This window comes from Acinonyx jubatus, chromosome B3, assembly GCF_027475565.1.
Source record: "Acinonyx jubatus isolate Ajub_Pintada_27869175 chromosome B3, VMU_Ajub_asm_v1.0, whole genome shotgun sequence".
NCBI lineage: Eukaryota > Metazoa > Chordata > Mammalia > Carnivora > Felidae > Acinonyx > Acinonyx jubatus.
In genome coordinates, this window is record NC_069386.1 from 107,140,286 (window position 1) to 107,164,463 (window position 24,178).

Sequence of the window (24,178 nt, forward strand, 5' to 3'; positions counted from 1 at the left end):
CAGGGCTTTCTCCATCCTTCTATTTAGAAAATAAGTTACCAAGGTGAAGCTGTAATGAAGAAAATGGGGCAAAGTAAATGACAATGAGTACACAGCTGAGGTAACTTATCACAAGGCACACACTTCACTGTAATATATCCGATGCCTGTTCCCCCACCCACCATTGACATGAACATGCAGGAAAAGAAAATACACCTGTTTTATCCTCTTCTTTAAGCAAACAAGAATGGATGTAGTGTGTATATGCTTCATTTTACCACAAAGGATTGTTCTGGCAAAATACACACTTTTTATGAAGGATTACATAGAACGCCTTTATACTCCAGGAAACAAAGCAGAACAACCACTAGGTAGCATTAAACACAGTGCTGACTCTAAAGTGCTATAAGAATTTCTCTTGCAAAAATCAAAAATAAAAATATTTCCTAAAAGAAATCTCACCTTAACTGTAATGCTATTTCTCAATAGTGTTCCGTCATTTGCAACCCTGAACCATTTTCTCTAACTCTTACTAATTTTACTGAACCTATTTTCCTATGAAGGCTCACTGCTTCTCAATACTAAATTCTGTCTTATTTCAGGTAATTGTGCTTTTTGAAATCAGTTATTCATTTTTGTGCTGGACTTTACTTTTGTAGCTTCTAAAACACAGAAGTCCAATCTTTTACTTATAAGAGTAAGTGGCATTCAAGCTATGGTAGATTGACCTCAGTAACTAAAAAAAAAAAAAAAAAAAATCCAATAGTTTAAAAATTGAGCTCGTTTTTCATGAGACACAAGCCATGAAAAATATGAAAATGGAGTTGACATTCTGCAATTTTAACTTATTTTACTTGAGAGAAAAACAAGGGCTGATTCTCTCTGACCTCATTATGGCTTCTTTTTATTCCTATGTGGACTTCATGAAACTGCTACAGATTTCTGAGTAGGAATAATCTAAAATATTTAGGGGCACTGGGTGGCTCAGTCGGTTAAGCAACCAACTCTTGATTTCGGCTCAGGTCATGAGGTCCTGAGATTGAGCCCCATATCAGGCTCCACACTAGGAGTGGAGCCTGTTGAGGATTGTCTCTCTCTCCTGCCTCTCCCCTGCACATGTGCATGCTCTCTTTCTCTCTCTCAAAAAAATAAAAAATAAAATAAGATAAGATAAGATAAAATAAAATAAAATAAAATAAAATAAAATAAAATAAAATAAAATATCATTTAGCATATTTTAACCAATATACACATTACAATGCCCCAAACATGTAATTTCTTAAAATGTTGTTATTTACATACTCTATCTCTGACTCTTTTTTGTTAGTATAACAATCTACTGGGTCTCTGAATTTTTTATTTAATTTTATTATTAGCCAAATATTTTTTCTTGGCTCACGAATGGATAGAACAAGCTTTATAAACCAAAATTTACTTGCACTATGATTACTCTAACATAATGGGTTAAATTCATTTACCTCCTCATCACTTTCAGCTCGTTACTTAGGTCTGCTGTGGATGAATGAGGCAGAAATATTTAGAATAAGGTGATCTGTACTCAAGTCCTAACTAATTTACTAACTAGCTGGGAAAGTCACTAAACTTTTCTGGTCCTCATTTTGCTCATATCTAAAAGAAAGTATTGAGTTAGACAGGTTCTGTTGCCCCTCTGAGACTATCATTCTAGGTTAGCAACCCGAAAATAGTTCCACAAGCCATTTTCACACTTATCAACATGGAGGTACAGACACCTTAGGCTATGATCAGCTCTAGTCTAAAAGGTATTGTCCTACTATTGCCAAAGAAAGTTTAATCAAACCCTTGTGCAGCCCATTAAGCTGTGACCAATACTAATGTTCTTTGCTGAAAGAGCATTACTAGTTTTTACTAAGATTCATTGTCTCATTAGTGACCCAATTTCCAAAGTCACCAAGCAGAGGAAATTTCTCTTAAGAAACCTGAGAAGCAAAATCTCTAAAACTGTTACACATTTGCTACTACATTAGGAAAGTTCACAGTACCTAAAATAGCCACCACCTCATCATCCTGGATGACTTCCAAGGATCCTGACACCACAAAGCAGAGGGCATCCACACTTTCTCCAGCATGGTAAATGAGGTCCCCAGGAGCACAGTGAATCGTTTGGAACTCTACCGCCAAGGCGCGCAGACACCCATCACTGGCCAATCGAAAAGCAGGGTGTTCATTGAAAACCTTCCGATTTAGATGAACACAGATATCAGCTCTCATGTCCTTGGGACAGATGGAGAGAACCTGAAGAAAGTGAGAAATGAAGAAGTGAGAAGAAAAGAAAAAAGGCTATTTCAGTAAAAAAGTCATCCAACAAATGTTTAGCTGCGACAAAGTCGGCAACATACTGTACTAGATGCTGGGAATGCAAAGTTAAAAGTCACACCTCTGTTCTCAAGGACCTAATTATCCAGGGAGATGGGCTGATGAGCATATGGAGTGTTACAATGCAGCATCACACAGTAAAACTTTGAGAGTGGTATGGATCTCTCCATAGAAAGAACAGAGTCTTGGAGTGCCTGGGTGGCTCAGTCGGTTGAGCATCTGACTTCAGTTCAGGTCATGGTCTCGCGGTTCATGGGTTCAAGCCCCACATGGGGCTCACTGCTGTCAGCACAGAGCCCGCTTCAGATCCTCTGTCCCACTCTTTCTCTTCCCCTCCCTGGCTTGTGCTCTCTCTCTCTCTCAAAAATAAATAAAACATTAAGAAAGAACAAAGTCTTAGGTGGTTAGGAAGAGTCTCAGAAAAAAGCCTTGATATAATTTCATCAAAGAGCCAACTAAAATAGGGTATTACCTTTCATCTTAGTCTAGTCTCTGTTTTAGAATTTTTTTCATAACTAAAACCAAATTTAGTCTGATGTACTTTACTTCATATGGGAAGTGGATTCATATTAATCAATTATAAGAAAACAAAATCAACAAAAGTACCCTTGTAACTTGACATGCGGGCACTGGCTGATAAAACTCTACCCTTGATGTGTCTATTTTCACTCTTAAAAATTTTCATTTTATAAATAACTTTATGCTCAAGGAGTGAAAAAGGTATTCACTAGTCTTCTGTAGGATTTATGCAATTGGGAGTGGCGGTGCCCGCAAGGTGAGCACATTACTGCCTGGCAACCTTGCTCGTACTGGTCTTTGACTCCAGACTGCCAAGGGAAACAGGAAAATTCAAGCTACAGGCAGCCTTCAGAAGAGGGCACAACTGGCAGAAACATGCTTAGATAGCTCTCTACCGAAGGGTTAGAAGGTTCTTATTGCCTGTAGCTTTCAGACAGGGCAATTAATGACCCAGAATAAAATGGACACCATCACCACATCTAATCAGAGAATCAGAAAGCAAGATGTAATTACAGAAGTCAGTACCACCCATTTGAAAGATGTGTGTAAAAACTCACTTAGAATCCTCTCCCAGCCCCCTTGGGTAAGTTTCCTTGTCAGAATTTTTTTTCTCTGATAGGCTTTCAGCCCTTCAAATAGAAGTCTTAAGCTGATCTTTCCCCATTAAATTATACTGAATAAAGTTTTAATATGAAATGTGTTTCTTTCCTGTACTACATACATTTTAACCTTTAAAAAAATTACCTAAGGCTTGAAATATCCTGGATATTCCTTTTACTCGGGACTCATGATCAATGAAAAGTTGGTTGCCTCCCTGTGTAGAAGATGAGTCCATCATAAATGTAAAGACCATTAATTAAATTATACTTCCAGTATCCTTTCCCTTAATCTTTCCTAATACCGTACATATTATTTTGTATCACTTAAGCAACTCTGTGGCTTTTTTAATACTCCTTATAATTCCTATAGGGAGTAGGGATCAACTCACCTATCCTGAAAAATCTCATCTTTGAAGAAAGGAATGCCTAACAGAGCTTTAGAAGCAATTAGCACTTTCCTTCCACATCAGTTGTTTTCCATAGTAATGTAATGTTTTCTTTAGTATATTAATCTTTAATGACTTCTGGCATTACTGGTTCAATAGGCACTTATTCAACTCCAATGATGGGGTGCACCCCTGCAGTAAGCCCCTGGAACTAGAAGGATTAATAAGACACTGTCTTTGCCTTGGAGGAGCTAGCCACAAAGTAGCAGGAGGAAGACATGTACAAAAAGTAAAAATACAATGAGAAAAGTGCTAGGACAGGACATGGACAGGGTGACATGGGAGCCCATGTTGCCTAGGAGTCATTACTTATGGCTTAGAGGTAGGAAAAAGACAAGGCTCGAGAACACTTAGGTCTGAGTGCATATCTATCACTTACTACCTCTGTAGCCTAAGTTGTCTTATCTCTAGAAACCTCATCTGTGAAATGGGATAATGGAGCTCATTTCATAGTCCCATTGCAGGAATTAAATGAAAGGGCTTGAGCTTAGCACAGTTTAGCCTTGCACATGGCCAGGACTAAAGAAATGCTGGCTTTTATTACCCTTATCAAACATGAGTACTTACTTTTGTTCTTTTTTTTTCAAGTTTACTTATTTTAAGAGAGACAGAGAGAGCTCAAGTGGGAGAGGGGCAGAGAGAAAGGGGGATAGAGGATCCAAAGAGAGCTCCGTGCTGAGAGCAGACAGCCAATGTGGGGCTCAAACTCATGAACCATGAGATCATGACCTGAGCCGAAGTCAGATGCTTAACCAACTGAGCCACCCAGGTGCCCCTTGAACATGAATATCCTTACAAAGTTTATTGTTGCTTTAGCTCTCTGGAAAAACAATCTACCTTTTTTCTTTTTCTTTTTCTTTTTTTTATTTTCCACGCTGTTCTGAATTCTGTATCTTGGCTGTTGAGATTCTAGGCAAAATTAAGGAAATATCTCAGCATGAACCTGAAGATATTTCAAGCACTAGCTAATATTAATATTTTTCTCAAGTTGAAAATGAAATTAGTGCTAGAAAAGCCAAAAAGTAAAAATAATTTTAAAATATATACACACATGCATAAACATTATACTGAATAGCTTAATGGGAAAATGAACCATTCTGTTTCTATTCCATTTACCTTACAGGATTTTTAATGTTTTGGATTCATTTTGGTTAGCAGTCATTTTATGTCCTTTTAATTATGTCTTTCAGGATTCATGCTTCAAATGAAACCCTCCAATGTAAGCAATATTCTCTGTTCAGTGGCATATCAAAAGAGGATTTTTATTACATATTAATTGCATCTTCCCTTTTTTGTTTCACTTCACTTATGACACTAATTCATTTATTATTTTTATAGGTGCCATATACTAAAGTTCAAATGTCATAAAGTGACAAGTTAAAACTAAGTTAAAATAGACCAAAGTCACACCCAGTGGCAAGCTCATTCCCTACCCTTAGATAGAGCATGTGCCTTACATGCTGTGTCTGTCATTGAAATATGAGTATAGATTATTTTTTCTGTAAATGAAGGCACTGACAAGTGTCTTAGGCAAGACAAAACTTAGTTTTAAGTGATAAAATTATCATTCAAGATGACTCTAACACCTGCTTCATTAGTCCTAATTTCAATGTACTCTGCCTTGAATGTCATATGCAATCTCTTGTGGATAAGGTCCTTACTGGGTATCTTATAGTTATAAACAAATGAAATTACATTTCAGTAGAAAATATTCATATTAAAAATGAGTATCCCCTCTTCATGTCAGGATAGTTATAAATTAGATTCTTAATTAAGACAATGGATAAATTTTCTCTTTGGAAGAGCTATAGCCGTATACAAGGAGTCATTCTTAGAATTCTGCAACCAACCCTGGAAAAAGAAAAAAAAATGCCATGGTCTGAAGAAGGAAACTTTTTGAAATTCATTGATTTATGATACCGAGGACACATATAGTCATTCATTTAACTCGTAGTTAGTAAGAGTTGGTTATACACTTGTTAACATGTGGGCTACTATGCACGTCCTCCAGATCCAAGAGCAAAACTTTCAGTGCCTATATCCCTAGAGCTTCCAGTCACGAATAGCTTAAAAAATGACTATTCTTAGTCCAGTGCCCCATTTTACAGATAAGGCAAATGTATAACATAAAGTTTATGTCATTTGCTCAAGGCCTCTCAATAAGTTACTAGCAAAACCCAAAACTCTTTGGGTTCCAGTTTTTAAGCCATGCTCCTCAACGAAGCTCAACCAGGAACAAAATGTGACATCTGGCACTCTTTTATGTTTTCTAGGTCTTTGAATACTACAAAAAAATATAGATGCTGATTTATGAAAATCATTCAATGTCCAATTAATCAAAATATGGCTTTTTTTATTAAGAAATCACTGATGTGCATACCACCACGACCACCAAAGAGCAGCCTAGATTTCCTTGCAGATTTGTTTCCATTTCTAAACACTTTAATTTCAGCTTCAGATAAATGTATTGCCGTATTTTAGTGTGTGGGTGAAGACATAAGGATGCACTGACAAATTATTTATCTCATTACTATTTGCCAAAAGGAAGTAATCTTATTTGAAATATAAGTTTCAGTGTATAGATGAAAAGGACCTGAGCTATATATTAGCATGGAGTAAACATATTTGATAAATGTCATTTTCCCCATCACTTTTATCCATTATGATACTAGTAATGTTGCAAAAGCTTAGAAAAGCAAGCCTAAAAACTTGAATTAGAAGCCAAAGAGTTAAATCAAGATTCTCTTAAGGAAATGGTTGACTATACAAAGCCCAAAGAACAAGGTTTTATCCTCTCTATTATTAATTCTTTGAATACACTTAAACATGCATTTTAACAATCCTTATATAAAATGTAGGAAATCAAAAACCTATAAAGAAGAAAATAAGATTTCTCCATTACTTTACATATCTATAGACATACATACCATTTTCGTGAAACCTGACTCTCCAAACCTTTATTTCTTGTTGTGTTTATATCACATTATAATCACTTCCCATGCCATGAAATACTGATTTAAAAACATAATTTGAATCATGGCATAATACTCCATCATACAATTATAACACAATTAACCACTGCATTATTATTGGATATCAAGATTTGTAGTTTTCCCTTTCATAAATCAAGGTACAACAGATACTCTGTACTTTTGTCAGATTGTCTGAGGACAGATTCTTTTAGAAGAAAGGTGAGTGGGCAAAATATAAAAACATTTTCAAGGATCTTGCCAACTTATTTCCCAGAAAAGGCACAGCAAATTACTCTCTAACCCAGAAGTGTATGAGACTATCTTACATCTTTTTAATAATCACCCTCCCCTCAATTTTTCATTCATTTGCATTTGAAAAAGAAAAGGCAATTTTACCTGAAACAAAAGATGGAATTGTACATGGAACTGTAATGAGACAGAATGTTGAGCTTTATTTAATCTTAGTGAAGGTGGTCTCCTACCACTACTCCCTGGTTCAGTGACAACAGACTGACTGTTTTCATTCAATCTACACCAAATTTCTAATGTGAAAATGAGGATAATGGTGATACTTCATTTTAAGCTTCTGAAAGTAGTGAACAAAACAAGAGCTCCTTTTGACATTTCTCACTGCTCTAAAATAAATTGGTTTTTTTTTTATTCAATCTTATCAGGGGTAATATAGTGACAGTTATTTTTAATAATAATTGATAAGTGAAGATGATCCCCCCCCCGTTCTCTTTCTTAGGACAAAGGAATAAATGCATTAATGACATTTTGATAGGCAATGAAGTTACCACTGACATTCTTCAAAATCCCTGCTTCCTTTGATGCAATTAAGTTATGCATTGCTAATTAATCTCCCCTCATGGATCCAACCGAATTGGTATTAAATTAGTGAAAACCAGTGGAGAGAGTAAGGCAAGTGACATTTGCACATAAAACATTTTTACAATCCTTCTTGGGAATGAGGAGCTCTAAGACTGCCAACAAATGAAGTAAAGTTCGCTCCAGAAATTCAATTCTCATTCATTTTATGGGAAGAAAAAAGGTTCACCTTTTTTTTTTTTTTCAAGTATAACCAGGCAGCCATGAGGACCAAGGGAGAGCAGCTGTCTGGAGGTTAGTCTGCCAATTTCTGGGGTATCCAAACCTCCAAGGAATTAACTCAGGAACAATGTAATGAAATAAAACCAAAGCAAATTAACTTCCATTATTTAAAAGTAAAAGGTCATATTTAGCAACAGAAGACTGATATGATCAGTGAGAGATTATAGGTTAAAATTCATAGATTTCACTTTAGAGACAAATTTTCTGCAAATAGACCACATATACAAAAGTGAGACTTAAGATTTTGTTTAAAAAATGTAGTGAACCCATTCTACCAAATTCTTCATAGTTTTGGTTCTGCAGTAAAGTGAGCAATAAAAAGAAACAAATAGCAATTGTTACGATTTTTTAGCTTGTTAAAGGTGCTAATGTTCTAGACCATTAACTTTCCAAATTTAGGGCTCTGATAAAATTTAGATTTTCTATTGTTCTCTATTCTTAATCTCATGTGTGTACTTTTTCATGTGCATGTATTTGACTAAATAAGAATACTCTTGCAGAGGAACCGAATAGACATTTTTCCAAAGAAGACATACAGATGGTCAACAGACATGTGAAAAGATGCTCAACATCACTCATCATCAGGGAAATGCAAATCAAAACCACGATGAGATACCACCTCACACCTCTCAGAATGGCTAAAATGAAGAAGACAAGAAACAATATGTGTTGATGAGGATGGGGAGAAAAAGGAAACTTTGTACACTGTTGCTAGGAATGTAAGTTGGTATAGCCACTGTGGAAAACATTATGGAGATTCCTCAAAAAATTAAAAATAGAAATAGCATATGATTCAATAATTCTACTATTGGGTATTTACCCAGGGTAAATGAAAACACTAATTCAAAAAGACATATTCATCCCTGTGTTTACTGCAGCATTATTCGCAGTAGCCAAGACATGGAAGCAACCCAAGTGTCCATCAATAAATGAATAGATAAGGAAAATACGGTGTGCGCACATGCACGCGCGCACACACACACACACACACACACACAATGGAATATTACACAGCCATAAGAAGGATGAGGTCATGCTATTTGTCACAACATGGATGGACATGGAGGGAATTATGCTAAGTGAAATAGGTCAACCTGATAAAGACAAATATCATATGACTCCACTCACAAGTGGGATCTAAAGAAATAAACAAAAAGCAGAATCAGAACTATAAATGCAGAGAACAAACTGATGGTTGTCAGAGGGAAGGAGGGTGGGGAGTTGGGCAAAAAGGATGAAAGGGAGAGAGAGATACAAATCTCCAGTTATGGAATGAGTAAGTCATGGGAATAAAAAGCAGAGCATAAGGAATACAGTCAACAATATTGTAATGTCAATGTAATGGGACAGATGGTAGCTATACTTGTGGTGAATATAGCATAATGTATAAACTTGTCAAATCACTAACCTGTATACCTGAAAATATATTCTACACTGTATGTCAACTATATTCAAAATTTTTAAAAAGTGAAAAAGAGAATGCTTTTCCACATGTTAAAGTATTTTCTAAACTTAGAAATATATTTTAAAATATATTTGACTGAATTATCCAGAAGAATAGAAACAATTCTGGAAACAATCTGGCAATGATCCTTTTAAAGTCACCTATGATAAATAATGCTCCAGCTTCTTTAAAAGAATGACCCACTCATATACTGTGGTAGAAGTGAATTTGTACTTCCATTACCTGACTATAGTTACAAAAGTTTATATATATATATATATATATATATATATATATATATATATACCCTAAGACCCAACAATTCCATTCCACTTTGGGTATATGCCTAACAGAAATGTCTGTATATATGCACCAAACCACATAAACAAGAGCATTTGTAGGAGCACTATTCATAATAGCTCCAAGTTGAAAATTAAACAAAAAGGGGCCCCTGGGTGGCTCAGTTGGTTAGGTGTCCGACTTTGGCTCAGGTCATGATCTCATGGTTCGTGGGTTCAAGCCCGTGTCAGGCTCTGTGCTAATAGCTCAGATCCTGGAGCCTGCTTTGGATTCTGTGTCTCCCTTTCTTTCTGCTCCTCCCCCATTCATGCTCTGTCTTTCTCTGTCTTTCAAAAAATATTAAAAAATATTAAAAAAATATTTAAAAAAAAGAAAATTAAACAAAGATCCATAAACATTAGAATAGATAAATACATTGTGGTATATTCACACAATGGACTGTTATCAATAAAAAAAAAAATGGAAAAAGAAACAACTACACATAACATAGATCAATTTCAACAACACAATGTTGATTGAAAAGAGCCTAACACAAAAGAGTATATTCTACATAATTCCACTTATATAAAGTTCAACAACTGGCAAAATCAATATATGGTTGTAGAAGTCAAGCTATGGGTTACTGTGGAGGGGTAAAGCTGGCTGTCTGGAGAAAACATGGAAGGACTTCCAGTAATGAGGTGTTGGGGTGCTGGCTAAACACATTTGTTCACTTTGTGAAAATTTATTAAGCTGTTCTTTGTAATATAATTTTCCCACACTTCAGTAATATATTTTATTTTTTTAACATTTATTTATTTTTGAGAGAGAGCATGTGCATATGTGCATGTGTGAGATGGGGAGAGGGAGAGGGAAAGGGAGAGAGAGAGAGAGAGAGAGAGAGAGAGAGAGAGAGAGAGATTGAATCTCAAGCAGGCTCCGCACTGCCAGCGCTGAACTCCACATGGGGCTCAATCCCATGAACCATGAGATCATGATCCGAGCCAAGATCAAAAAGTCAGGCACTTAACCAACAGATGGCCTAGTATTATATTTTAATTTTAAAAGATTACTTAAAAAATCACACACACACACACACACACACACGTTAATAATGTGAAGATAGATATGTTAATTAGTTTGATTGTAGTAAATAATTTCACTATGTATATGTAATCAAATCATGTTTTACACTTTAAATATATACATTTTTATTTTTAAAAAGTTATTTTTAAACAAATAGGTATTGTCTAAAGAGAATGAATGAAACAAAAATTGAGCTGTTAAACCAATAGTGACAGCTATTTCTAGAATGAATATGATTGTGAAAGCTTGTGTCTCAACCTACTTTTCTTCCAATAGAGCAAACTAAAATTCCAGAAGATGTGCATCAGTATTCTTTCAAATTATTTATGCAATTTAATATATCTACCCATATATGTGTGTGTAAATATATATACTTATACCAACTATAGAAAGTAAAGGTAATCCAAAGAAGTCAGAGTAGTAAATGAAGCAAAAGATATGTGGGTCGGTCATTTATATTGCATTTAATTCTAAAAAGAATTTGAGATCTGATTATTTGATTGTATAAAAGAATATATATAAGTGCCAATACACATTTATGTCTATATATACATGTGTATATACAGATAGATTAAATCAAGTATATATAAAATAATAGCTAAAAATTTATGTTGCTTAAAAAGGTTGGGAGATTATTAACTGGAAGAAAAACAGTAAAGTAAGACAGAGTATCAATGTTTGAACAATTGGGATCACACTGAAACATTTTTTCACAGCTCTAACACTCATATATAGATTACAGATGTGCTGCCTAGATATAGCTATTGGTGTATTTATATGTAATATAACTTTACTATAAAATCAGGAATCTTTCAGAGAACACTAAGCTCTTCCAGTCACTCTCCCAATATGCTGACATTCATCAGACTAGACCTCGATCAATGTGTTCTTATTGAATAAAGCCTGTTATGTTATTATATGTAGTTGAAATAGGATAGCAATATCAGACTAAGCTTTCTGGTAAATTAAGTCCTTCACTGTAAGTAAAGTGCCTCAGGAATTTAGCTCTCTGGGACCACTGGAATAGATAAAAGGGTACAGTTATTTGAATATTTATATGTACAAGTATGCTTTCTAGAGTTTTTTATGGCAGTAATTCATACATAAGCAAAAGGTAAGAAACAATGTATAGACTATAATAAATATAATGAAAACATAACATGTATAATAAATACAATTTTAAAAGTTAAGAAAATGAAAAGATTGGCCTTAGATTGAAAGAAGATATTTATAATACATATATCCTACAAAGGAGTCCTATCCAAGATATATGAAAAACTCCCAGAAGTCAATAGGATAAAGGTGGAAACCCAATTTTTTATAAAATACTAACAAGATGTGAACAATTTACAAGATAGATTATCTAAATGGCCACTGATTTTAAAAGGTGTTCAAAACCATTAAGTATGGGAAAATGCCAATTGGAACCACAATTAGATACAACTACACCTGCACCATAATGGCTAAATGTAAAAGGCCAACAACATGCCAAGACTTGGAGAACATGTGGAACAGTTGGAACTCTCACGTATTCTAGTGGAGTTGTCACCACTTTTCTAAACTCCTTGACAACTTCCAATAAAACTACATTGCTATCAATACCATAACCCATCAATTTCACTCTTATGTATATACACTAGAGAAATGTATAAAGATATTCATAAAAAGATATGTACAAGAATTTTATATCTTTATTCATATAGCCAAAACTTAGAACAAACCCTAAGTTAATGCCCATTAGCTGTAGAATGAACAATATCCATGAAATTGAATACTTTATATATACTGTATAATTCCACTTCTGTGAAGTTCGGCATCAAAATACCAGTTACAGGAAACAGCCCAATGCACATCAACTAATGAATGGAAAAAAGAAAATGTGGTAAATCCATACAAAAGAATACTATGTAGTCATAAAAAGAAATGAAGTACCAATATACACTACAACAGGAGGAATTTTGAAAGCATGCTAAATGAAAGAAGCCAGTCACAAAAGACCACATATCTTATGACTCCACTTATATGAAATGCCCAGAATTAGCAAATCTATAGAGACAGAAAGTAGATTAGTCCTTTCCAAGGGCTTAGAAGAAGGGGAGAATAGAAAGTAATTGCTGATGGAATGGTGGTGTTTTTTTTTTTTTTTTTGGGGTGATGATGATGTTCTGGATAATGATGATGGTTTCACAACATTGTGAATTCACCAAAAACCACTGAAGTATACACTTTTAAATGATGAAGTTTATGATAACGTGAATTACATCTCAATTTTTAAAATAGTGGTTACTTCAGAAGGGCACAGTAATTGCTTTGACAAAATTAGAATGGGATAGCATTCTAGGGTGATAAAAATTTTATCTTCATCTGAGTAGCCATTACATGGTATTTACATATATGGAAATCTATCCATCTGCCTGCCTAACATTTGTATATGTTATGTGTGGATGTATGTGTGCATGCGCCTTTATATGATAAAGTGCAATATGGAAAATCATAACTGTCACCATTCCCAACCACTAAAAATATTGGCAATAGGCAAATTTGGTCAAAATTAAGTTGCAATATCTATGGGATAAACCACTGCAAGGCACAGGACTACCTAATTTTATTCAATAATTACATAGTACTGGTATATGGTGTCTATTATATGTGAAACACATATAGAAGGTGGCATTAAAAACGGTTCCAAACAGTTCCTGCATGCAGTTTGCTTGCCAATCTTACCAGGAAGACAAGACAAATTTACTAGGTTAGTCAAAGCTAGAGGGAAAGGCTACCATGTTGCAAAAGGAAGCCAACTTTGGAGGAAATAATATGCAGCAGATCAGAGGAGGGTATAAGTAAGGAATGTTTGGGGAAAAGTTGCCATAGGCACAGGCAAAGTGAAATGTTGGCCATTTTACAGCTAATCAACTTTGTGATTAGAGCTAATCAACCTCTATTTTCATTTCATATAACAGAAACAGCTTTTCTTAAATGATTGGTACACCATAGTGAATTCTATCACTAAATGTAGTCTCTACTATCTTAATTAAGTTTGTATCAGTGCTATTGATAAGAGTTGAAAACACGACAGTGAACATTGCTAGTTATTTATTTACTTAATAGTATGTATGTTGTCATGGTGACTAAAATTTTACAACGTTAATTAAACAGACTTTTCTTATTTGCATGAGCCTATTCAGTAGCACAGGGGGAATGTATGTGCTTTTTAAGTTTAAGAAATTCCTTTAAAACTTAATTAGTATTCTACATACGCTAGAAACCAAATTATCATCTTTTTGATACAGCATGTTATGTTGACATTATGAAAAGGACTTTGGGGAAATAGGCCCTAAATGAATGTTGGTTTATGTATTACTTATACTGATATCTGTCACCAATACCTTCATTGCTGGGAAACAAGACATGTCAGTAATCAAACTTATTACACTTGTCATCATCCAGAAAATAGCCATGAGTAAGTAAAATAGCCAGAGTAAGTAAAAATGTCCACAAATAGGAGAAAAGACATCCACAGAGTGTGTAGGATGTACATGTAACAGATGCCCTTGAGCATCACTTAATGCCTCAAGGAAACCACCAGAGTCCCAGATACTGCAGATGTGATCTGATTTCAGCCCAGGGCAGATCAAAGAGAGCAGATTGAGAGGTAAATGTATTGACTATAAGGAAAAACAATAGAGAGGCTAATGCCAAACAAATATTCCAAAAAAGTAAAACATAAGGATGAATATATGGAAACCAAAATTAAAAACATAACACCACTTGTAACTTATAAAATGAATTATTTAGGTACAAAGTTAACAAAACATGAACAGGATGTATATTCTGAAAATTACAAAATACTGATGAATGAACAACAACAGCAAAAAAATCCCTAAGTCAATGGAGAGAGAAATCGTGTTGAAGAATTAGAAGACCCAACATAGTAAATTCAATGTGAAAGCATTACCTATCTAAAATAAAATAGTGATAGTCCCAAATGATGTGAGGATACAAAGAAGCTAGATTGTACTTATACTTCTAGGTATGCAAAATTGTGCATCTACTCTGTAAAGGAGAATGGTTTCATACAAAACTACACATGTGCTCACCACATGACCTGTAATTACAGTCTTGGGTCTTTATCCCAAAGAAATGAAATTTTAAATTCACACAAAAACCTGTACATGACTGTTCACAGGAACTCTATTTTGCAATAGCCCCAAACTAAAAACACTACAGATTTCCTTCAGCAGGTGAAAAGCTGGACAAACTGTTGTGCACCTATATCATGGCATCCTACTCAGCAATAAAAAGGAACAAACTGTTGATACATGCAATAATTTGCATGGATCTCAAGGAAATTATACTCAATGAAATAAAGCTAATCTCAAACATCTACATGATTCTACTTATACAACATTCTTGAAATGACCATATTAAAGAGAGACTAGATTGGCCATTGCCAGGATTCAGGAAAAGTGGTGGGGAGACAGGTGACTGTTGCCGTAAAGGGTAGCATGAGAGATCCCGGTGATGGAACTCTTCCATCCTGACAGCGGTAGTGATTGCATGAAACTACACTTGTGATAAAATTGTTTGGCATAAGACCACACACGCGCACACACACACACACACACACAGAGCACACACATTCGTGTGTGTAAAAGAGATGAAATTTGAATAAGGTTGATGAATGGTATCAATGTCAACTTTCTGGTTATGAGGGAAACTGGGTGAAGGGTACATAGAATCTCTATGATTTCCTACAAGCATGTGAATCTACAATTATCTCAAAATAAAAAGTGTTTTTGAAAAGATAAAAGTTTTGTCCCTCTCTTTTGACAAAGAGACAAACAGCCCTCCCATAAACCAGAACCCCTGGAATACCAACTAATAATAGGGCATAGCAGTCATCTCCATTAACACGCTTTTATCAAGTGCAACTTTTTATAAAGCCAAAAATACTTGAGGAAGCCCCTCAGTAGGAGAAGTGTCTGTAGCCCTGAGTTTACATGTCCCAGCCTGGCAAGGAGATGACCTGAATCTCACCAGGGACAATTTTAGTTTGTCCTTCAGCTCCAGGGTAGTACACCTAATACCAAACTTCTGACCTGAGGGCATTAGCCTCTAGCACAAAACCAAGGGTTTTACCTGTCCCCCCCCCACCCCAGAAAGAAACAAACAAAACAAAAACAAAAGACACCTTTGCTTTGGGAATCAATGTGCAACCTTGCATTTTATAACAAAGCTCTCTGTAAAATATTCTAGCTTCATCCTCTTAAATGCCCAAAACACTTCAAAAATGTCCTGAAAATTTCATTTAGACAAAGAGTTTGTTTGGCCCTTGGTGATGTTTTATACCTGAACAAAATCTTTACACTATTATTTTCCCTTTAAGGAATCCTTTATTTATATTAGGTTTGCAAATTTTATCTAATCTAATACACTGAGGAAGCGGTGTCAAAGGAAAGGGAATCATTCCTTCCCGAAGTTCATGGAGGTTTTCAAAGCACTCTAACACTATTCTGCCATTGTTTGCTATTTCATTTGCTCACTGATTGATGGTCACCTATGAATGTTGGAAACATGCTATGTCTTTGGATATATGCAAACAACAGCCACAACACACAGCCATTATCTTCAGAAGCTTCTAATATGGTGGTTGAGTGAGATATTTTAACCAAAAAACAAACAAACAAAAAGCCAATACTATTTTATCAATGAGATGTGAGTGACATTCTGGGAAAGCATGAAATGACTTAAAAGATATCCTTTCTATGATGGTGAACAGATTTATGCCTTTTTGTGAAATCACAGTGTCTGATATTTTAACAGAGTGGCAAGCCGAATCTCTCTCCTAAGGCTTAAACACAGCTTAGCAGAGATTTCAATATTGTTTTCTTAGATTCAATTGGTTCAGACTTTGAAAGAGAAAATGACACCAACCATTTAATCCTTGCCAAAACTGTGCAGGTATTATTATTTCCATATTACAATAGTTATTAACAGATCCATAGTTTGGATGATTTTAAAGCCCTTTTGCTCTATCTATAACACAGAATTGCTACTGGATACAGAGATAATCAACAGAAATTTATCCCAGGTCAACTTGTAACAGTTGGAGGCACATTTGACTATACAGTCTAAGGCTGATTTGAATGCTATCTATTATGGCTCTCATGACAACATGTGGCCCTTTTGGAAACATTTCCTGAAAGATCCTTGGATTAGGACTCTGGTGCCTTATGTGGAGCCCAACTACCTGACAACACTCCCATCAACTGATAGCAACATGACCATCTGTCCCCTGCTCTGACTTTCCTAATCTTTTTTATATTCTCGCTGCTTCTCAAACTGACCCTTACTCTTATGCCACTTGCTCCCACAATAAATGTAACCATCTGCGTTTAGCTCACATCCTCTCAAAAGTTTCTCCATTTCAGAGTGACTGACTCAGAGAACTCACACATATCCCTGATCTAGGGTACAGACTATCATGAAGCACCTTATTAGCACATGTAGAGACTGGGGGTGTGGACAATTCAGTCACTGTGGAAGTACATGCCTCTAAACACCCAACAGGCAGATTCGCACACACAGTCAGCCACAGTTCATTAACTGTATTAAGATCTCCACGTCATTGACCTTCCCTACAAATTTGACCCCTTCTGTTTTCACCTTTTAAATGTCTAGCATAGAATACTACTGTTTCTCATTACAAACATTTTGTATTACTCTTCCCCATTATATCATCTATGAAAACCCCATCCTGATTTATTTCACCTTGGCTAGCTATATCACACAATTCTGATGAATGCTTTTATTTTAAAACAATGAACACACTTAAAATGGGCACTCGTCCATACCTACCGTGTCTACTACAGTTCTCTGACATTTATAAAGCATGTAGGATATACCTGAAGTTTATGATAACAGGGTCCATATTCCCCAGTATGAAGTAGGCCAGGCATGTGGTTTAGGTTTTTTTTGTTTGTTTCAGGATGCTTTCCTAAATTATGGTTTAAACATCAGTTCTGTTCTTTTTGTTTTATTTCATGTTTTGGTAGGCATGAATTATATGTATACTGGGTCTTTATGCCTGTGTTCTCTATTACATGTTTGCATACATGTACCTCTTTATTTTAGTTTAATTTTTTTTGCTCTTTTTATTTAATTCCCTTTAATTATATATTCTTATAACTATTATTATATAATAAAAGATAGAATGTGGGCACCTTGCAATTTAGTCTTCACGTGTAATGTTATTTTATCTCTTTGCTTTCATTTATTTTCTGACTTTGATCAGCTCCCTATATTTCTTTTTCTATATTCATTTTTTTTTTATTTATGACTTACGAACTTCTTTCTTAAGTTTGTTGTTCACTACATTTAATTTAGTTTAGGTGTTGTATCAATTTTCTTCTGTACCATGGCTTTTTGTAAAAGTGTGTTTTCATGTTGAAGTTTTATTTTCTTATTTCTTTTCCAGTGTCTTTATATATCTATATATAAATTATCTTTTTTTCCTGTTTATTATTATTTGTGTTGTATTTTTCCTAACCAGCAAAAGTAGGCAGTCTTGTGTGTATAAGGGAAGGAGGAGGTAAGGGAAGAGTGTGGGGGGCAGGTTTTCTTCTGTATCTTACCAGATTCCTTAGTTCAAAGGTACCCTTTACTGTTACAGCAGTTAAGTGAAATTTCTTTGTAAACTATACAATTTGCTTCTTGTTTTTCTCTGTGTTTTTTTCAATTTTTTATTTAAATTCTAGTTAGTTAACAACCAATAACATAAATTGGTTTCAGGTGTAGAATTTAGTGATTCATGACTTACATATAACACCCAGGGCTCATCACAAGTGCCCTCCTTAATACACATCACCCATTTAGCCCATCAACTCACCCAACACCCCTCTGGCAACCCTCAGTTTGTTCTCTAGAGTTAAGAGTCTCTTATGGTTTGTCTCCCTTTCTCTTTCTTCCCCCACCCCCTTCCCATATGGTCATCTGTTTTGTTTCCTCAATTCCACATATGAGTGAAATCGTATGGTATTTGTCTTTCTCTGACTGACTTATTTTCCTTAGCATAATACACATTTGCCACGTCATCACAAATGGCAAGATTTCATTTTTTGATGGCTGAATAATATTCCATTGTATATATATATAAACCACATCTTCTTTATCCATTCATCAGTTAATGGACATTGGGCTTTTTCCATAATTTGGTTATTGTTGATAATGCTGCTATAAACATCGGGGTACCTGTGCCCCTTTGAATCCGTAGTTTTGTGTCCATTGGGTAAATAACTAGTAATACAATTGCTGGGTCATAGGGTAGTTCATATGGCTGCTACCATATCTTGGCTATTGTAAATAATGCCGCAATGAACATGAGGGGTGCATATATCTTCGAATTATTGTTTTTGTATTGTTTGGGTAAATACCCAGTACTGTGATTGTTGTTATCATTGAGTAGTTCCAATTTTAGTTTCTCGAGGAACCTCCATATTGTTCTCCAGAGTGGCTGCACCAGTTTGCATTCCCAACAACAGTGCAAGAGGGTTCTTCTATCTCCATATCCTCATCAATACCTGTTGTTTCCTCAGTTGTTAATTATCCTGACAGGCATGAAGTGGTATCTCATTGTGGTTTTGATTTGCATTTCCTTGATGATGAGTGAGGTTGAGCATCTTTTCAAGTGTCTGTTGGCCATCCGTACGTATGTCTTCTTTGAAAAAATGTTCATGTCTTCTGCCCATTTCTTTACTGGATTATTTATTTTGGGGGTGCTGAGTTTGACAAGTTCTTAATAGATTGTGGATACTTATCTTTTATCAGATATGTCATTTGCAGATATCTTCTCCCATTCTGTAGGTTGTCTTTTTGTTTCATAAATAATACAATTTTGGAGGCACCTGGGTAGCTCAGTTGGTTAAGCATCCAACTCTTGATTTTGGCTCAGGTCATAATCTCACGGTTTGTGGGATCGAGCCCCACATTAGGCTCTGAGCTGATAGCATGAAGCTTGCTTGGGATTCTCTCTCTCTGCCCTTTCCCCTCTCTCTTTCTCTTTCTCTCTCTCTCTCTCAATAAATAAATAACATTAAAATATACATATTTTATTATATATTATATATATATCCATAAATAATTTGGTTTTAACTTCTTATATCCTGTTCTTAGTCCTCTTAAGACACTTCCTTTCATCCCTTTACCACTAAGGTTCCAAGAAAAATAGCAGTCTTCCAAGGCTTTCCTTTCCCACAGAAGTATAGCCTTCCCCAAACTATTTCTTCTCATCCTAAGCACGCTCCAAGCTTCCTGACTCCACATAAGCATGTACTCTGGTTCACTATGTCTCACTCCTGCCCTCAGATTTAGAATTTCTTTTAATGTTTATTTATTTTTGAGACAGAGAGAGAGACAGAGACAGAGAGAGACAGAAACAGAGAGACAGAGCATGAGTAGGGGAGGGGCAGAGAGGGAGGGAGACACAGAATACAAAGCAGGCTCTAGGTTCCAAGCTGTCAGCACAGAGCCCAATGTGGGGCTGGAACTCACAAACTGTGAGATCATGACCTGAGCCAAAGTGGGACACTAACCAACTGAGCCACCCAGGTGCCCCTGTCCTCAGTATTTTGCATTGTGGATGGTGAACCCTAATCACTGTTGTCTGTCCTCCATCATGACTAAGACCACTTGCCTTTTCCTCTGTTCTGTATATCTCCCTTCTGACTCTCAGCTCTGTTGCGGGACCCAGAGTCAACTCTGTTGGTTTCGTGATGTATTTCCCACTGTTCAATTCAGTATAAAAATTTACAATATTCTCTGTCTCTTACCTGAGCTTTAGGCATACTCTTAAGGTGACTTCATTTGCTCTCCTTTTAGTCTAGAGATTTGGGGATAACATTTGTGAGCAAAGTTTGGCTGCCACGATTATATTATGGGAATCCAGAGGTCAGCATTATGTTTTTAATTTGTATTTCCTCTTTTGAGAAATGCCTATTTGTGTCTGTTCTCTTTCTATAGAGTTATCTTTTTTTATTAATTTATAGGAACTCTCTATATATTCTGGAAGTTAATTCTTTACTGATTACTTATATTTCAATATTTCCTCCTAATTCATAGATTATTTTTTCACTTTTCCTGTGGTGTATTTTGATGTACAGAAAGTGCTAATATTGCTAAAGTCAAATTTTTAGTATCTTTGTTATTAAGTCAAAATATGTCATGTTTAAGAGATTAAGAATTTAAACATATATTTAATCAGAAATATTTTCTATATGGGGCGCCTGGGTGGCTCAGTCGGTTGGGCGGCCAACTTCGGCTCAGGTCATGATCTTGCGGTCCGTGAGTTCTAGCCCCACGTCGGGCTGACAGCTCAGAGCCTGGAGCCTGCTTCAGATTCTGTGTCTCCCTCTGTCTGACCCTCCCCTGTTCATGCTCTGTCTCTCCCTGTCTCAGAAATAAATAAACGTTAAAAAATTAAAAAAAAAAAGAAATATTTTCTATATATTATTTTTTTTATTGTGGTAGGAACACTTAACATGAGATTTACCCTCTTAACAAATGTTTAAGTGTGAAATATAGTACTGTTGACCTTAGGTGTGATGTTGCACAGCAGATCTCTAGAACTTATTTATCTTGCAAAACTGAAACTTTATACCCATTGAAAGCAACTCCCCATTGCCCCTTCTCTCAGACTCTGGGAACCACCATTCAAACACTATTTTCTGTTTCTAAGAGTCGACTATTTAAATAACTTACATAAACAGAATCATGCAGTATTTATCCTTCTGTGACTGGTTTATTTCACTTAGCATAATGTCCTCTCATTTCATACATATTGTTTCATGTAGCAGGATTCCCTTCTTTTTATGGCTGAATAATACCCTATTGTATGTGTACAGCACATTTTCCTTATCCATTTGTTCACTGATAGATTTAAATTATTTGCACATCTTGGCTATTGTGAATAATGCTATAGTGAACATGGGAGGGCAAATATCTGTTTGATACACCAATTTCAATTATTTTGAAGTGGAATTGCTCTGGTAGTTCTATTTTTAATTTTTTAAAAACTTCCATTCTGTTTCCCATAGCAGGTGTGCTATTTTACATTCCCACCAATAACGTACAAGAGTTCCATTTTCTTCACATCCTTGCTAACAGTTGTCTCTCTCTCTCTCTCTCTCTCTCTCTCTCATTTTGTTTTTTTTGTTGGTGGTGGTTTTGGGGGGTTTTTTTTTGGTAGTAGTAATTTTAATAAATGTGAGGTGACATCTCAGTGTAATTTTGATTTGCATTTCCCTGATGATTGGGGATGCTGGGCATCTTTTCATACACCTGCTGGTCATTTGTATGTCTTCTATGAAGAATGTCTAATTCAAGTCCTTGGCCCATTTTTTAATTGAATTGGTGTATTTTCACTCTTGAGTTGTATGAGTTCCTTATATATTTTGGATATTAACCCATTATCAAATGTAGTGCTTACAAATATTTTTTCCCATTCATAGGCAGCATTTTACTTTTTTTTTTTAATTTTTTTTAACGATTATTTATTTTTGAGACAGAGAGAGACAGAGCATGAACAGGGGAGGGGCAGAGAGAGAGGGAGACACAGAATCTGAAACAGGCTCCAGGCTCTGAGCTGTCAGCACAGAGCCTGATGCAGGGGTTGAACTCACGGACCACAAGATCATGACCTGAGCTGAAGTCAGACACTCAACCGACTGAGCCACCCAGGCACCCCACAGAATGGTTTTTACTTTTTTAAATGATTAAAAAATATCAAAAGAAAAATACATTCCATTACATTTGAAAATATATGAAGTTCAAATTAATGTGTCCATAAACAACGTTTCACTGGCACACAGAAATATTCATGTATTTACTTCTTATTATCTATGGCTCTTTTCATGCTCCAAGGGCAAAGTTAAGGAGATGAGACAGAGACCACATGGCCCACAAAGCCTAAACTACATATGCACTATCTGGTCCTTTATACAAAAAGTTTGTGGATCCCTGAACTTGATCAATGTGCTCTATTGCTTGCAAACCAAAAGTCTCACATGGCAAAGTTCTCTTTGGATTCAGTGCCAGAAGAAATTATGTAAGCCTTTAGACAAATGTGTTTGCTTCCTTTAATAGAAAAAAAACATTTCTCTTTTAATTCAGCTGCCAGGAAAACCAAAAGCTCAACATGACCAACTTCAGTAACAATGACACTCCAGGTGGCCAGACACCTCTATTGTGTTTAATCCTTTACCTGCATGTGTATGTGTATATGTTTATGTAGGTTGATGTACGGTCTTGTTCTCTCTTGATTTTAATTTATGAGAAGTCTATAATTTTGTGTGAAAGCCAATACAAATATGAACAAACATAAGGATAAGTTGTGTTTGGTATAACTATTTTAAAAGGTTATCCATGAAATCATAATGACCAAACTGTCTTTCTCTGTTACAGGATTTGGAATTATGGAACGAAACAAGCACATGTCTAAATTTGTGAGAAGTTATAGTGCTCCCTGTGACAAAAATATGGTCCTAACTTATGGAATATGTAATATTTTCATATATAACTCAAGGAAAATACTAATATTTGAAAGGCTTTTTTCGAGATCCTTAAATAACTGTGCAGGAAAGTACAAGTCCCAGTCAACTGGAAAATTTACTTCTGTGACCCAACTCATGCTTTGCCACTAACATTCTTATGCACTGTTGCCAACAGTGAGGTATATTAAGATAAAGTGACGATCTCATGTCACATGTTTCATTAGTTAGAAAGTAAAGGTCATAACAACTTTTCTCTCAACTCTTTTCGAATCTTATATAAAATACTTTAAAAATGAAGTGTGAAGAAAGAAAATCAGACTGTTGGTTTTATTTGCTTGTTTGTTTTGTTTTGTTTTTGAATCTTTTGTCTTATTTTTGAAACTTTACAACAACAGCCCTCAAAAAGCCAAATAAATGAAATTCTGTGCATGTGTAGAAAGATTTCAATATAAGAATTTTCTTAAAACCAATTACAGGTAAATTGAATATCAAGAATATTAGCTCTAGCACCCACCAAGTTTAGACTATACAACCAGGCATTTCTGTTGTATATGTGTCTTATGTAAGTAATTAGTTTGATGGCTTTCTGATATCTGTTCATTAAAATATTGAGCTCTTAAGGGAACTTGGGTTCTTACAAGGGACTTAAGAAAATAAAATTTGTGTACATTTTTGAAATGTTACATGGTAAATGACTGTACAAATGAAAACAGTTTTCCCAACCCCAACACCAGTAAGAATACAAGAACCTTTTTTCAATATTGGAAAACCTTAACATTAATCTAATATTCACACCAAGTTAGGCAGCACAAGCTCATTAAAATTCCAAGTTTCATTGTTCCTG

General features: G+C 35.4%; 1 protein-coding gene across 1 annotated transcript in view; it reads right to left on the bottom strand.

Annotated features, from left to right (window-relative positions):
* Nucleotides 1–24,178, bottom strand: part of KCNH5 (potassium voltage-gated channel subfamily H member 5) — a 297,554-nt gene that overhangs the window by 70,045 nt on the left and 203,331 nt on the right. The window contains exon 9 of the mRNA XM_015068125.3: nt 2,001–2,253. Within this exon, the coding sequence (XP_014923611.1) occupies nt 2,001–2,253 (253 nt within the window). The remainder of the gene's footprint in view (nt 1–2,000; nt 2,254–24,178) is intronic.